Raw genomic sequence first — 13,758 nt, forward strand, 5'->3', positions numbered from 1 at the left:
CCTGGAAGTAATTTACATTATGGGACAGTTCTTCATAAAGAAGTTCGACTGTATGTGGACACCACGAATGAATGAACGAACATTGGCATCTGGCTCTGTTGTATTTTCATTTATTATATAATTACATTTATGGCCTTATTAATAAAATAATAATCATATTTTTTTGTTTTTTTCTCTTTCTCTTTCACACTCTCCGCACTTATGCTAATAATGTTATCCGTATAGTAGCCTGTGACGGATGTCATAATGTTAAAATTGTTGTTGGTATTGACAACATCAACATGTTTGCTGTCAACCGTTAAATCCGTAGAACCCATTGGTAAGTGAATAAATGAATCACATTGAAAACACACACACAAAACTCTAAATAAGCTCCGAGCATTTGCTCGACCATGATTCATTGTTGTTTTGTTTTTTGTTATTCCTTATTACAGCAACTGGCGGTCCTGCCTATATTGTGGCAGGCAAAGACGCCCTGCTAACCTGTGTCGTCTCAGCGAATCGTCTTAATAATACTGTGATATGGAAGAAAGGTGATGAAATTCTAACCGCGGGCAGTGTCCGCGTGACAAGTGATCCGCGTGTTAGTGTATTACACGATGAAGGTGAGTTGTCGCCGTGTGGAAATGTGAAGTTTTAGTTAAACGAATAATGTTGTTTTTTTTTGTAATTTCCAGAACCCAGTAGCAAAGTGGAATCCGGTGGTGAGGTGTGGGTCCTACTCATTAAACGCCTAAAACCATCCGATAAGGGAAGCTATATCTGTGAATTAAATTCAGATCCAGTATTACGTAGTATACATATATTAGATGGTAAGTTTCGATTTGTTAATATATATATATATATAGGTTTAGGAAACAACAAGGCGTGGATTTTCATAAGAAACAATAAATAATAATATTTTTTCCGAAAATGAACAAAGTTAGCATTTTTACAAAAAATACTTATTTTTTTGTTTTTCTAGAAAATATTTTAATAGGCCTGGATTTTTATAAAAAAATATTTTTGAGTGATAAACAGGCCGGGTTTTTTCAAACAAAATGTTATTAATATTCATACAAAATGTTTTTTTTTTTTTTTTTGTAAGGCGTGGATTATTTTAAAAACATTTTTTCAAGACGTGGATTTGTTTTTAAAATATTTTTTTCAAGGCGTGAGTTTTATAAAAAAATATTTTTTCAAGACATGAATTTTATAAAAAATATTTTTTCAAGGCGTGAATTTTATAAAAAAAATATGTTTATACCACACTCTGGTACAGGGTATTATGACTTTGTGCATATGTTTGTAACAGGCAAAAGGAATAGAGATAGACCCATGGTTCCTTTTGAGAATATGCATAGAATCACTTTCTGAGTCGATTTATGCATGTCCGTCCGTCTGTCCGTCCGTCCGTCTGTTGATGTTAAATTGTAAACAATGTACAGGTCGCATTGATGATCCGATTTAGATGAAATTTGGCACAGCTCACTTATTTGGCCCAAGGACGAACCCTATTGAAATTGGGAAAAATCGGTTCAGATTTAGATATAGCTCACATATATATTTTCGTCCGATTTAAGGTAAATAGTGTACCAAAGTCCCTATATATCTTTCGATTTGCACGAAATTTGGTATAGCTTACTGAATTAGGTCTAGAATGATGTATGCTAAGTTTCGTGAAAATCGGTTCAGATTTAGATATAGCTCCCACAAATAGTTTCGGCCGATTTTAGGTAAATGGTGCACCAAAGTCCCTGAAAATGATTTCATTTGCACGAATTTTGGCATAGCGTATTGAATTAGGTCTGGAATGACTTGTGCCAAGTTTCGTGAAAATCGGTTCAGATTTAGATATAGCCTCTCTTTCGATTTGCACGAAATTTGGCATATCGTACTTAATTAAGTCTAGAATAGTGCACGTTATGTTTCGTGAAAATCGGTTTGGATTTACATGTAGCTCCTATATAAATTTTCGTCGGATTTAATGTAAATGGTGTACCAAAGTCCCTATACATATTTCGATTTGCACATAGTGTACTGAAATGAGTCTGGAGTGATGTGTGTTAAGGTTTCTGAAAATCGGTTCAGATTTTTATATAGCTCCTATATATTTTTCTTCCCATTTTATGTAAATTGTGCACTAAAGACCCAAAGTTTGTCCGATTGCCACACAATTTTTTACAATAAACTGTAGTTAATATAAGTTAATCTCTGCCATTCTCATTGAAATCGGTTCAGATTTTGATATAGCTTCTACATATATACATATTGTAATTTTGTCCCATTGTAAGAAGCAACCCTATATATGAACAAATGAAAAATTTAGTATAGGTTGCAGAATTCGACGTATGTTAGCATTCATCTGTTGAATATACCCAAAGTGGTGAAGGGTATCATATAGTCGGCCTCGCCCGACTTTACTACTTTCCTTACTGGTTTAAAGCCTGGATTTGTTTTCAAAGGCGTAGATTTTTTTTATAAAAAAAAAATTGTCAAAGGCGTGTTTTTTTATAAAAAAAATTGTCAAAGACGAGGTTTTTTATAAAAAAAAATTGTCAAAGGTGTGGTTTTTTATAAAAAAAAATTGTCAATTGCGGTGATTTTTATAAAACATTTGTGAAAGATGGGTACTTTTATTAAAAAAAATGTTGTTGGATTTTTATGAAAATTGGATTTTTTAAAAAACTATTTTTAAGAGAACTAAAAAAATAAAAATAATTTTTCAAGGCCTGGTTTTTTTTTACAAAATAATTTCTCAAGGCGCGAATTTTTAATCAATACTTCTTCAAGGGGTGGGTTAACAAAAAAATATTTTCCAAGGCATGGATTCATATAAGAAAAAATTTCAAGTAACCATTAAGGCGTGGATTAATCTAAGAATATTTTTCAAGTAACCATTAAGGCGTGAATTCCTATTAGAATACCTTCCAAGTAACCATTAAGGCATGGATTCCTATTAGAATACTTTCCATGTAACCAATAAGGCATGGATTGCTATTAGAATACTTTCCAAGTAACCATTAAGGCATGGGTTCCTATTAGAATACTTTCCAAGTAACCATTAAGGCATGGATTCCTATTAGAGTACTTTCCAAGTAGCCAATAAGACGTAAGAAGGATATTTTTCAAGTAACCATATAGGCGCAGATTCCTATAAGAATACTTTTCAAGTAACAATTAAAGCGTATATTCCTATACGAATACTTTTCAAGTAATCATTAAGACGTAGATTCCTATAGGAATACATTTCAAGTAACAATTAAGGCGTGGATTCCTATTAGAATGCTTTCCAAGTAATCATTAAGGCGTAGATTCATATAAGAATACCTTTCAAGTAATCATTAAGGCGTAGATTAAGAATATGTTTCAAGTAACCATTTAGACGTATATTCCTATAAGAATACCTTTCAAGTAATCATTAAGGCGTAGATTCCTATAAGAATACCTTTCAAGTAATCATTAAGGCGTAGATTACTATAAGTATATTGATCATTAAGGTGTGGATTCCTGTAAGAATATTCATGATTAAGTCGTGGATTCCTGTAAGAATATTCATGATTAAGGCGTGGATTCCTGTAAGAATATTGCTTATTAGGGCGTGTATTCCTATAAGAATATTAATGATTAAATCGTGGATTCCTGTAAGAATATTGCTTATTAGGGCGTGTATTCCTGTATGAATATTCATGATTAAAGCGTGGATTCCTGTTAGAAAATTGATGATTAGGGCGTCGATTCCTGTTAGAAAATTGATGATTAGGGCGTGGATTCCTGTTAGAAAATTGATGATTAGGGAGTTGATTCCAATAGGAATATTGATCATTAAGTCATATATTCCTAAAAGAACGTCGATTGTTAAGGCGTATATTCCTATAAGAATATCGATTGTTAAGGCTTATATTCCTATATGAATATTGATCATTATTGCATGAATTCTTACAGAAATATTAGACGTCGATTAAAAAAATAAAACAAAAATATATTTTAAATTTTTTTAATATTTTTTAAATATATTTCGTCATGAAAGATCTACCAACTTTATCTAAATATCCTTAAAGTGTATACTCTTATACAGCTTTCAATGCCACAATACTTTCCTCTTTAAATTCCTACATTCAGAATTAAATTTGTAAACCATCCCATCCCAACTTTTGTTAATGTCCAAACAATTAATTTTAATTATTTCATTTGCTTTTCATGTCTTGTTCTCGTTTTACCATTCCATCATCACCACCTGCCACTCTCTACGCGTTTGTTTGTTACGCTTCAGTTAAGACAACCTACAAAACCTTAGACAGAAACAATACCAACAACAACAACAATCGGGATTTAGGTGATGAAAACAGTGATGTTTTTCTAGTACCACCCCCTCTGGACTCAACGGACAATCGTTCATTTTGGCGCACCGCCTCCATACCAGCCCAGATAACGCATGACTTTACCGAATGCTGTGAACGTGACAACGTCAGTCAAAGCTGTATGGGCTTTTGTAATGTCCACAATATTTTGGATGGCACCACCGGCATTGAGCCGGAGGCATGCGAAAAGGATTTCCCACGAATCGTGCGCTGCATGGCCGATGGTCGTAATCATGTACCCTGTTGCGTTGAGAAACAAATACCTGATTTGTGTCAAGACATGTGTCGCGGCGAGTACACACCGTTCACCGATATGCTGCGTACACGAGTGTCCTGTGTCCATCATACACTGAGCGGCCTGCAGTGCATACTGCAGGGTGTCCAACAGATACCCAGCACCCCACTGGAAGTGACAGTCAGTGAGGTTAGCGAAACAGCTGTAACGGTTAGCTGGTCACCGCCTGAAAAGCTACCCGACACGGTGAAAGAATACAAAATCAATGTAACGGAATTGCATTCCTTTGATGAGGATGATGATGCGGCGGCGGCGGCAGGGGACGATGGTGACGATGATGTGGCTAAAACGCGTCTAACGAAAAAGGATGAAAGTGTCATTATGCGCACTGTAAATGGCAACACAACATCGCTTCGGATACCAGATTTAAAGCCACAAAGAATGTATGGAATTGTGGTGACGGCCGAAAATGAATTTGGGTCAAGTTTGCCCAGCGAACGACTGCGCATCTTTACGCACAAAAGTTCCCTGTCCAAGGAGGAGGATGCAGAACCTGAAACTAAAATGGAGATGCCAGATTTGCCTGACATCCGTAGTTGTTGTGAATCGCGTGGTATGACCCACCGTATGTGTTTGGATAAAATGTGTGATCCGCAAAAAACTGATTTGGCAACTCTGCCCGATTTTATGGTTTGTGCACCATGGTCAAACATCACTTTCAGTTGTTTGGCCAATAATATTGATCATACGCCATGTTGTAGAGCCCGTGGTATACCGAGTGCATGTTTCCCGCTGTGTTCGGGCAAGGTGTCGACATTGGATTTCAATTTGTTTAAGTGAGTATTTAATTGAAGGAAATTGTGGTGGAATTTATTTCTAATTGTTTGCTTTTCCGTTTTCATTGTACTTTTCTTTTAGGTGCCTGCGTTTTATGTCGGAATTTAGCAGTTGCCTATTTCAAGGTTATGGTGTTTTGGCTGATCCACCCACCAAATTGCGTACGGTTGCCAAAAAGGATACATTCCTCATTTTGGATTGGAATAAACCAAAAAGACTGGCCGATACAATTACAACATTCCATGTCAAGTTTAGACGTTTGGGAGTTGGTGATGATTATAGCACAGTTGTAAAGGTAAGTGGGGATGGGTTGATTGGGAACAGAAAACTCTACATTGAGGCGTGAATTTTTGAAAATATATTTTTTAAAAAAATATTGTCTTCAGGGACCCTTAAGGCGCTTTAAAAAAAAAAAACACATTTTTCAGGGTCCTTTAAGGCGTGGAGTTTTAAAAGAATATTTTTAGGGACCATTAAGGCGTGGAGTTTTAAAAGAATATTTTTAGGGACCATTAAGGCGTGGAGTTTTAAAAGAATATTTTTAGGGACCATTAAGGCGTGGAGTTTTAAAAGAATATTTTTAGGGACCATTAAGGCGTGGAGTTTTAAAAGAATATTTTTAGGGACCATTAAGGCGTGGAGTTTTCAAGGACAAACACAAGGCGTGGAGTTTTAAAAGAATATTTTTAGGGACCATTAAGGCGTGGAGTTTTAAAAGAATATTTTTAGGGACCATTAAGGCGTGGAGTTTTAAAAGAATATTTTTAGGGACCATTAAGGCGTGGAGTTTTAAAAGAATATTTTTAGGGACCATTAAGGCGTGGAGTTTTAAAAGAATATTTTTAGGGACCATTAAGGCGTGGAGTTTTAAAAGAATATTTTTAGGGACCATTAAGGCGTGGAGTTTTAAAAGAATATTTTTAGGGACCATTAAGGCGTGGAGTTTTAAAAGAATATTTTTAGGGAATATTTTCAGAGGCCATTGAGGCGAATATTTTTATAAGAATATTTTTTCAGGGACCATTAAGGCTCAGATAGAAAAATATATTTTAAAGGATTTACAAGACATAAATTTTTATATTTTTTTTTAAATTTTGCAACGCTTGGGTTTTATAAAAATATTTTTTCAAGACGTGGAATTTTATAAAAATGATTTTCCAAGGCGTGGATTTTTATAAAAATATTTTTTCCAAGACCTGTATTTTTATTAGAATATTTTTTTCAAGGCGTGGATTTTTATAGGAATATTTTTTCCAAGGCGTGTATTTGTATAAAAATATTTTTTCCAAGGCGTGTATTTGTATAAAAATATTTTTTCAAGCCACGGATTTTTATAAAAATATACTTTTTAAGGCGTGAACTTTTATAATTTTTTTTCAAGGCGTGGATTTTTATAAATATATATTTTTTAAGCCGTGGAGCCTTATAAGAATTCTAATAATTTTTATGGCGTGGAGTCTTATAAGAATACGAATAATTTTTAAGGCGTGGAGTCTTATAAGAATACGAATAATTTTTAAGGCGTGGAGTCGTATAAGAATTTGAATAATTTTTAAGGCGTGAAGTCTTATAAGAATATGAATCATTTTTAAGGTGTCGAGTCTCATAAGAATACGGGGGATTTGAGGGGTTGAACTTAATATATATATCGCCCATCCAAGGTCCATTCCGTTTAAAGGTTTCGTTTTTTCTGAAAGCAATTTGCACATACACAAGTTTGTATCAATTTTAGGTATGTTGATGTCCACCTGCGGGTGTAGGGTATAAACAAGGTTTAAGTTACATTTCTCTCGTTTCATTAAAAATAGTCTTCCTTCGTTCCGCCAAAGCGCCAACATTTTCAGTGCATTTAAATTTATTGATATCAACGAAATTATATTTTTGTATTCAGTTCTTCCTTACGAATATATTATTTTCTTCTCATTTCCTTTGACATTATTTATAACGTCAATTTAAACACGTACTACTTATAGTACTAGCTGCCCTCTCTAGGCTAACTGATGTTGCTGTGCAACTTTTGAAAGTTCGCACAGAAAAATAATTTATAACCGCAACATGTTTCTTTGTAAACTTATTTTGAAGCACTTATTTCATCTTGACTAAAGCCGGAGCTCAGTAAACACAGGAGGAAACACCATGCACATACACTAACATCTAATCCTGTTGCACGTTCGGTTATTCTTCATCTACTTCTGTTTTCTTCTCCCTGTTTTTCTCCATTTAGAAAAATCCACCACTAATATTGGAAGGCTTGGAACCCGAAGTCTACTATGAATTCTATGTGGTATCCATAAATGCATATGGCAAAAGTGAACCCTCACCACGTTTAATCACACGCACCAAACCCCTAGAAGTGGAGGACGCCGAGGAGCCCAACTATGATATGTCGAAATGCTGTCATGGATCGGGTCTATTGCCACAATGTGTACCGTTGTGCAGTTACAATATAAAATTGTCGGACATTGAGAAGCTGGGACCGGCGTGTCGAGCACAAATGTGTAAGTATGAAAATATTAAAGATATGCAAGCTATCCTTTCTTCACACCGAACCGCCCTTAATACAACTTCTTGGGTGTGTTATATTGCTCGATAACTAGTTGCAGTTGTTGTTGCAAAAACACCATGGAACGACAACAGCAACAGAATAAATAACAAGGCCAACTGAAACACAGCAGCAACAATAACAACAATATTGCCAACATGAATGCTTGAGCCTTAGTTCTTCGGAATGGGCCAGCAATGAAATAAAAGACATTAAATAAGATTTATATGCAACATGATATGCATACGAATTATGTTATATACCACCCCGTTGTCGTCTGATTGTTGTTGATGCTACTGCCACAGTCACTTCTACCATGGGTTTTTTGTTGGTCGCCATTATAGGTTTGCCCTATAAGTGTTGCCTTTAAATTCAATAGCCAAACAACGAACCAATCCAACCCAGCAGACATCCAACCAAGCAGTCATCCAATGTGCTCGTTCAGCCATGTTGGCTAAAGGATAACATAAAAACTGAAAATAATTACTTTTCTTCTGTTACTTATGTTCCAACAATTCGAAGTTTCTTTCTTTGCATTTGCTACATAGCTGGATCCAATCCTAATTGAGCGGTGCTGCGACCACAACGACATTGTCCGACATTTACCACCATCACTTGCAACTTCCTCAATGTCCAAGACACCACTGTTTGCAGAATTAATAGTCCTATTCCACTTCTTCTTTTTCATGTTTTTTTTTTTTTTGCAGCCATTATTGCCAAATGTGCCGCCGGAGGTCGTGATCACACACCATGCTGTGTACGCCGTGGTGTACCCTCAACATGTATGTCACTGTGCCGTGGCGTTTTACCTGTAGCCCACACCTCTTCATTGGCAACAACGGGCAGTGTCAATTCTAATGCCACCACAGATTGTCTATCCTATGCGGGTAATATCCTGCAATGTCTGGAGGAGGGTAAGTATTGGACAGAGTCACAAACATAGTCGCCACACCTGCGACAACAATGTGCAAATTGAATTTTCCATTTAGAAAGAATTAAATTTAATTAATTTGCATTGGTAACAATTCAACTTCGAGGAAGGGACAGGGGAGGTTAAATGTAGACAAAAGTAAAAACTAGGATAGTAAATCAGCTATTGGTGGTAAAGCAGGAATTTATTACTTTTGAAGATAAAGCTTGGTTTTTTGTATGGAGGAATGTATACAGCAATGTGAAATGGAGTACCCCTACTGATCTATTAGGCCGAAAAGACCTTGTTATATTTGATGGTTATAAGTCTAAAGTTATGTATGCAAGTATGACCTTTTTAGTGGAAAAAATATACTGAAAATATACATATTTTATTTTTATAATTTTTGGTGGAGAAATTTGGTATCCAAAAAGAACCCAATATAAAAATGTCGAAGAATTCGGTTGAAAAATGCCAAAATACCAAAATACCAAAAATTGGGGGGTACCCTTAGATGGGAGCTATGCCTAAACGTGGATCGACATAGCCCATATTCGAACTTGACCTGCCTGCAGACAAAAGATAACCCTATGCAAAATTTCAGCACCCTATCTCAATTCCTTCAGAAGATTACAACAGACCGATGGACATGGATATATCGTCGCAGAATTTCACCCCTGATCAAGAATGTTTATACATTATAGGGTCGGAAATGAATATTTCCATGAGTTACAAACGGAATGACAACATTAATATACCCTCCATACTATAGTGGAGGGTATAAAAAAGCGGAATTTTGTGTGGGTTATATGAAATCTTGTACCTAGCCTTCCAAAACACTTTGTACCAAAATATGACAATCTCTATTGGAGAAAATCCTTTAAGATTTAGATATAGGTCCCATATATAGTTTCGACCAATTCTTTTAATGTAAAACTCGCAATATTTGTCCGATTGAGACATAATTTTTCACTGTGTACGGAATTATATGTAGATCACAAATTTAATGTCGTCGATTCCATTTCAATGGTTCTCCAAAGATGCTATGTCTTTTGTATCTATAGGATATTGTGCATATGATCTATCATAAAGTCGGCCCGTCCGACAAGGAGAAGTTTCAAGATTCTAGTTGTTTTTTTACAATCGACCTAAATGAAGGCTTTGTTATAGATTCTTTCCTGTTTTCGGCGTCTTAAAGGTCTGAGAGGAATATTTCTATATAATTTAATTTTGGATTCGCAAAAGGTATCGGATTCCCAATGAGTATTGATGATCTATTTTAGGTACTTTAAAGATCATATAATGGTCACTAAAGATATTATTGACTTTTCATGTACTCAAACCAGTTGTCGAGGCACTTTTGTTACTTCGATTTACAAATGTATACTACATGGATTTTGAGCGCGACATCAGCATGAGGAATCGAAAAACGTTGATCACGCATTTTATTCTTGATGTGTATGAATAAAAATAAGTCATTCGGCATAGCCCACTTATATCATTACCCTAAATTTTCGATATTATGGGGTTCTTGATCGTGAATTCAGCCGAATTCGCATAAATTTGGTAAAATGGGTTATTATTGGATGCCAAATATATTCCAGAGCGTTTTTGAGCGCGGTTTTTCCGACCTATTTGGTAACAAATCTCCCTCCAAAAAATAATTTTTAGTCATTCTTCCTTCGGAGGATATCGAGATGCAAAACTAGAACGTCGGGTTCGAGAACAACTATATCGGCCCGCATTTATGCCTGGACCCTATATGTAAATACCTACCTATTTAATAATTATAGTGAAGGAATGTATTGTGATACAAAACAAAAATGTTTGGTTCGAAATTGAGCTATATCGGACCCAAATTAGATTTAGGTCCCCATGTAATGATAAATCCAAATGTTCGGTAATTCCACCATGATGTAATCAATATTGATCACCCATAGGTAAACTGCAGTATTTTGAGGATTTTAAACACATGTTGCACCATACCATGCGTTTTCAACATCGGACCACGATTTGGGGTTTTGAGATTTAAGGGTAATACCCATTAAATATTGCGGAAATTTTTATTTAATGTGCATTTGTTGGTATAGGTCACATTATGGTATGTTCCATATATCTCCCATTATTCCTTACATCAGAAGTCTCGACAGTATAACATAGTTCATCCTGCGGTGGGAGACATTATTGCTAATAAATGCCAATACTCTATGGTGAATTTAATATTAATATTTTGACATTAATTTAATGTTTCTGGTTGTCAGTAGTTGTCAAGATATATTGTAATATATATTTTGTTTGCGGAGGTTCACTTATTTGTAATATGCCCCAAGTAAATATCCCACCCATTTTAGTTTACATCGAAGTTTTAACCAAAGTCATTCGCAATAGAATAGTTCCACGTAGAATAGTTTCAAGTAATAGAATAATTTCAAGTAACAGTCAGTATAATTATGGTGGAAGGTATCCAAAGTTCGGCCCCTCTGAACTTAACGTTTTTTCACTTGTTTTAATAATTATAAAAATCTGGAGTTCTATATTTAGTTCGGAAAATGTTGTACTCATAACTACCTTCGCAGCACTTATAGAATATTAGAACTCAAAATTTAACATACTTTTACTGGAGCATACATATAAGTCAAAGGCGGACGATTCTGAACACATTTTAGTCAATCAATTTGTCAAATTTTCACACTCCATCTCAAAACAAAATAGTATTAAGAGAATCACTAACATTCGATTTAATCTTCTTAACACCATCAAACAAACAGGTACCGATAGTATACCCGCCCCAGTCATCGATTTACATGCAACCAAAGTAACAAATACAACAATCTCGTTGGCATGGTCACAGCCAGATGTCGAGGGCAACAGCAATTCCACAGAAGTCGCTACAACACCGGCAGATGCCTCAAACAGCAATGGCAAAGCAGCAAATGATGCAACCATTAAAGCATCCAACGGCAATGCAACAGAATTTGACATCGCTGATGCGGCGGGTGCTGCTGCTGCGAATGATGATATTGACTTCATTGTTCAATATGGTAAAGTCAATGATATGACCATGTATGAAATTGTGGCCAAACTAGAAAATGTAAGTACAACATAGACACACACATATTTTTACTGAAATAAGTTGAATGTTGAAAATATTTTACACATGTCAGTAAGTTTGTCATACAAAAGTCATTGTATGAAAAAGGATGTGACTGCATTTTTTTATGAACAACAAAAATCAAAACTTCGACACTTTACACCATATTATCCTACATAATGCGATAACTTTTGTGGATTATTTTTGTACTACATTTTTATGATTCTCTAATTTCTTTGTCATGGATATTGTAAACATTTTGTGTATAGCCTAGTCTGACAACAATGTCAGAAATGTTAAAATGACTAGTTTTCTTTTTTGTTATAGCAATCAAATCAGTTTTTTGACCAGGTCACAAAGTCCTGCTAATCAGAGGCGTTGCAATTTTAAGGGATGGTAATAACCTTTTTTGTATCAATCTACATAAAGGGTATAGTGTTGTGAGTAAGAGATTGTTCTATTGCAAGCGTAGGCCTCCTATATTTGCAAATTGTTTTCTTAATTGAAAATTTAGATGCACTAATCACATCAAACTTTATTAGAAAAATTGGTTTCCCTATTTGTTAAAAAATCAATTATCATTGCTAACGTACGTACAACTATATTATGATGCCATTATATAATACTATATATATTGCATTATGATAGCACACATTCATCCCGACGTCCGTTGGTCTTTCCATTCAGTCAAACTCAAGCAAAAACAAGTAATAAAAGGAAAATTTCCACTTATTCTATTTTTATACATCCCTTTATACCATGTCACAGCTAACAGCAACTATAACACAAAATATCCATTAAAAATTTTCAATTTCCCATTCGTCAGAATGTTGTATCACGACCATCGTTGGTATACTTCGACATTACTTTCACATATCTATGTGCTTGCCAAATGCGGATGTGCGAAGTGTCAATCTTCATCATTCTATGGGGTAAATCAGAATTACAACGAGACAATGAATCATATTTTATTGTATATGATGAGATTTATTTTTATAACGTGAATTTTTTAAATATTATTTTTCCAAGCACCTATAAGGCGTGGATTTTTATACCCTTTGCCACACTGTGGTACAGAGTATTATGTCTTTGTGAATATGTTTGTAACAGGCAAAAGGAAACCAGATAGACCCATGGTTCCTTTTGAACCATTTTCTGAGTCGATTTATGCATGTCCGTCTGTTCATGTTAAATTGTAAACAAAGTGCAGTTCGTATTTATTATCCGATTGAGATGAAATTTGGCACAGAGCATTCGTTTGGCCCAGGGACGAACCCTATTGAAATTGGGAAAAATTTAGATATAGCTCCCATATATATTCTCGTCCGATTTTTAGCAAATAGTGCACCAAAGAGTCAAATTTAGGTCGATTGGCACGAAATTTTGCACAACGTGCTGAATTTAGGATAGACTAACGTGTGCCAAATTTTATTGAAATCGGTTCAGATTTAGATATAGTTCCCATATATGTTCGTCCGATTTTTCGCAAATGGTGCACCAAAGGGTCAAATTTAAGCCGATTGGCATGAAATCTTGCACAACGCTGAATTTAGGATAGACTAACGTGTGCCAACTTTTATTGAAATCGCTTCAGATTTAGATATAGCACCCATATATATGATCGTCCGATTTTTCGCAAATGGTGCACTAAAGATTTAAAGGTTGTTCGATTGGCACAATATTACGCGCAACGTATCGAAATGGGTCTGGGTTAACCGTCATATGGGGCTACCTGCAAAAGTGGGCCGATATTAATAATTTTTCATGGAGACATTTGGAACGTGGACCGATAAAGCTCATCTT

At 35.2% G+C, this 13,758-nt stretch overlaps 1 protein-coding gene across 1 annotated transcript in view; it reads left to right on the forward strand.

The window, feature by feature from the left end:
- Positions 1–210: 210 nt before the first annotated feature.
- Positions 211–13,758, forward strand: part of LOC133334345 (Ig-like and fibronectin type-III domain-containing protein 2) — a gene marked incomplete at its 3' end in the record, with an annotated part of 80,316 nt that continues 66,768 nt past the window's right edge. The window contains exons 1-8 of the mRNA XM_061542635.1: positions 211–319; positions 435–605; positions 678–812; positions 4,253–5,411; positions 5,494–5,707; positions 7,637–7,910; positions 8,662–8,868; positions 11,633–11,955. Of these exons, the coding sequence (XP_061398619.1) occupies positions 247–319; positions 435–605; positions 678–812; positions 4,253–5,411; positions 5,494–5,707; positions 7,637–7,910; positions 8,662–8,868; positions 11,633–11,955 (2,556 nt within the window). The remainder of the gene's footprint in view (positions 320–434; positions 606–677; positions 813–4,252; positions 5,412–5,493; positions 5,708–7,636; positions 7,911–8,661; positions 8,869–11,632; positions 11,956–13,758) is intronic.

Source organism: Musca vetustissima, unplaced genomic scaffold, assembly GCF_032173495.1.
Source record: "Musca vetustissima isolate MV318-11 ecotype Yass unplaced genomic scaffold, APGP_CSIRO_Mvet_v1 utg65606, whole genome shotgun sequence".
NCBI lineage: Eukaryota > Metazoa > Arthropoda > Insecta > Diptera > Muscidae > Musca > Musca vetustissima.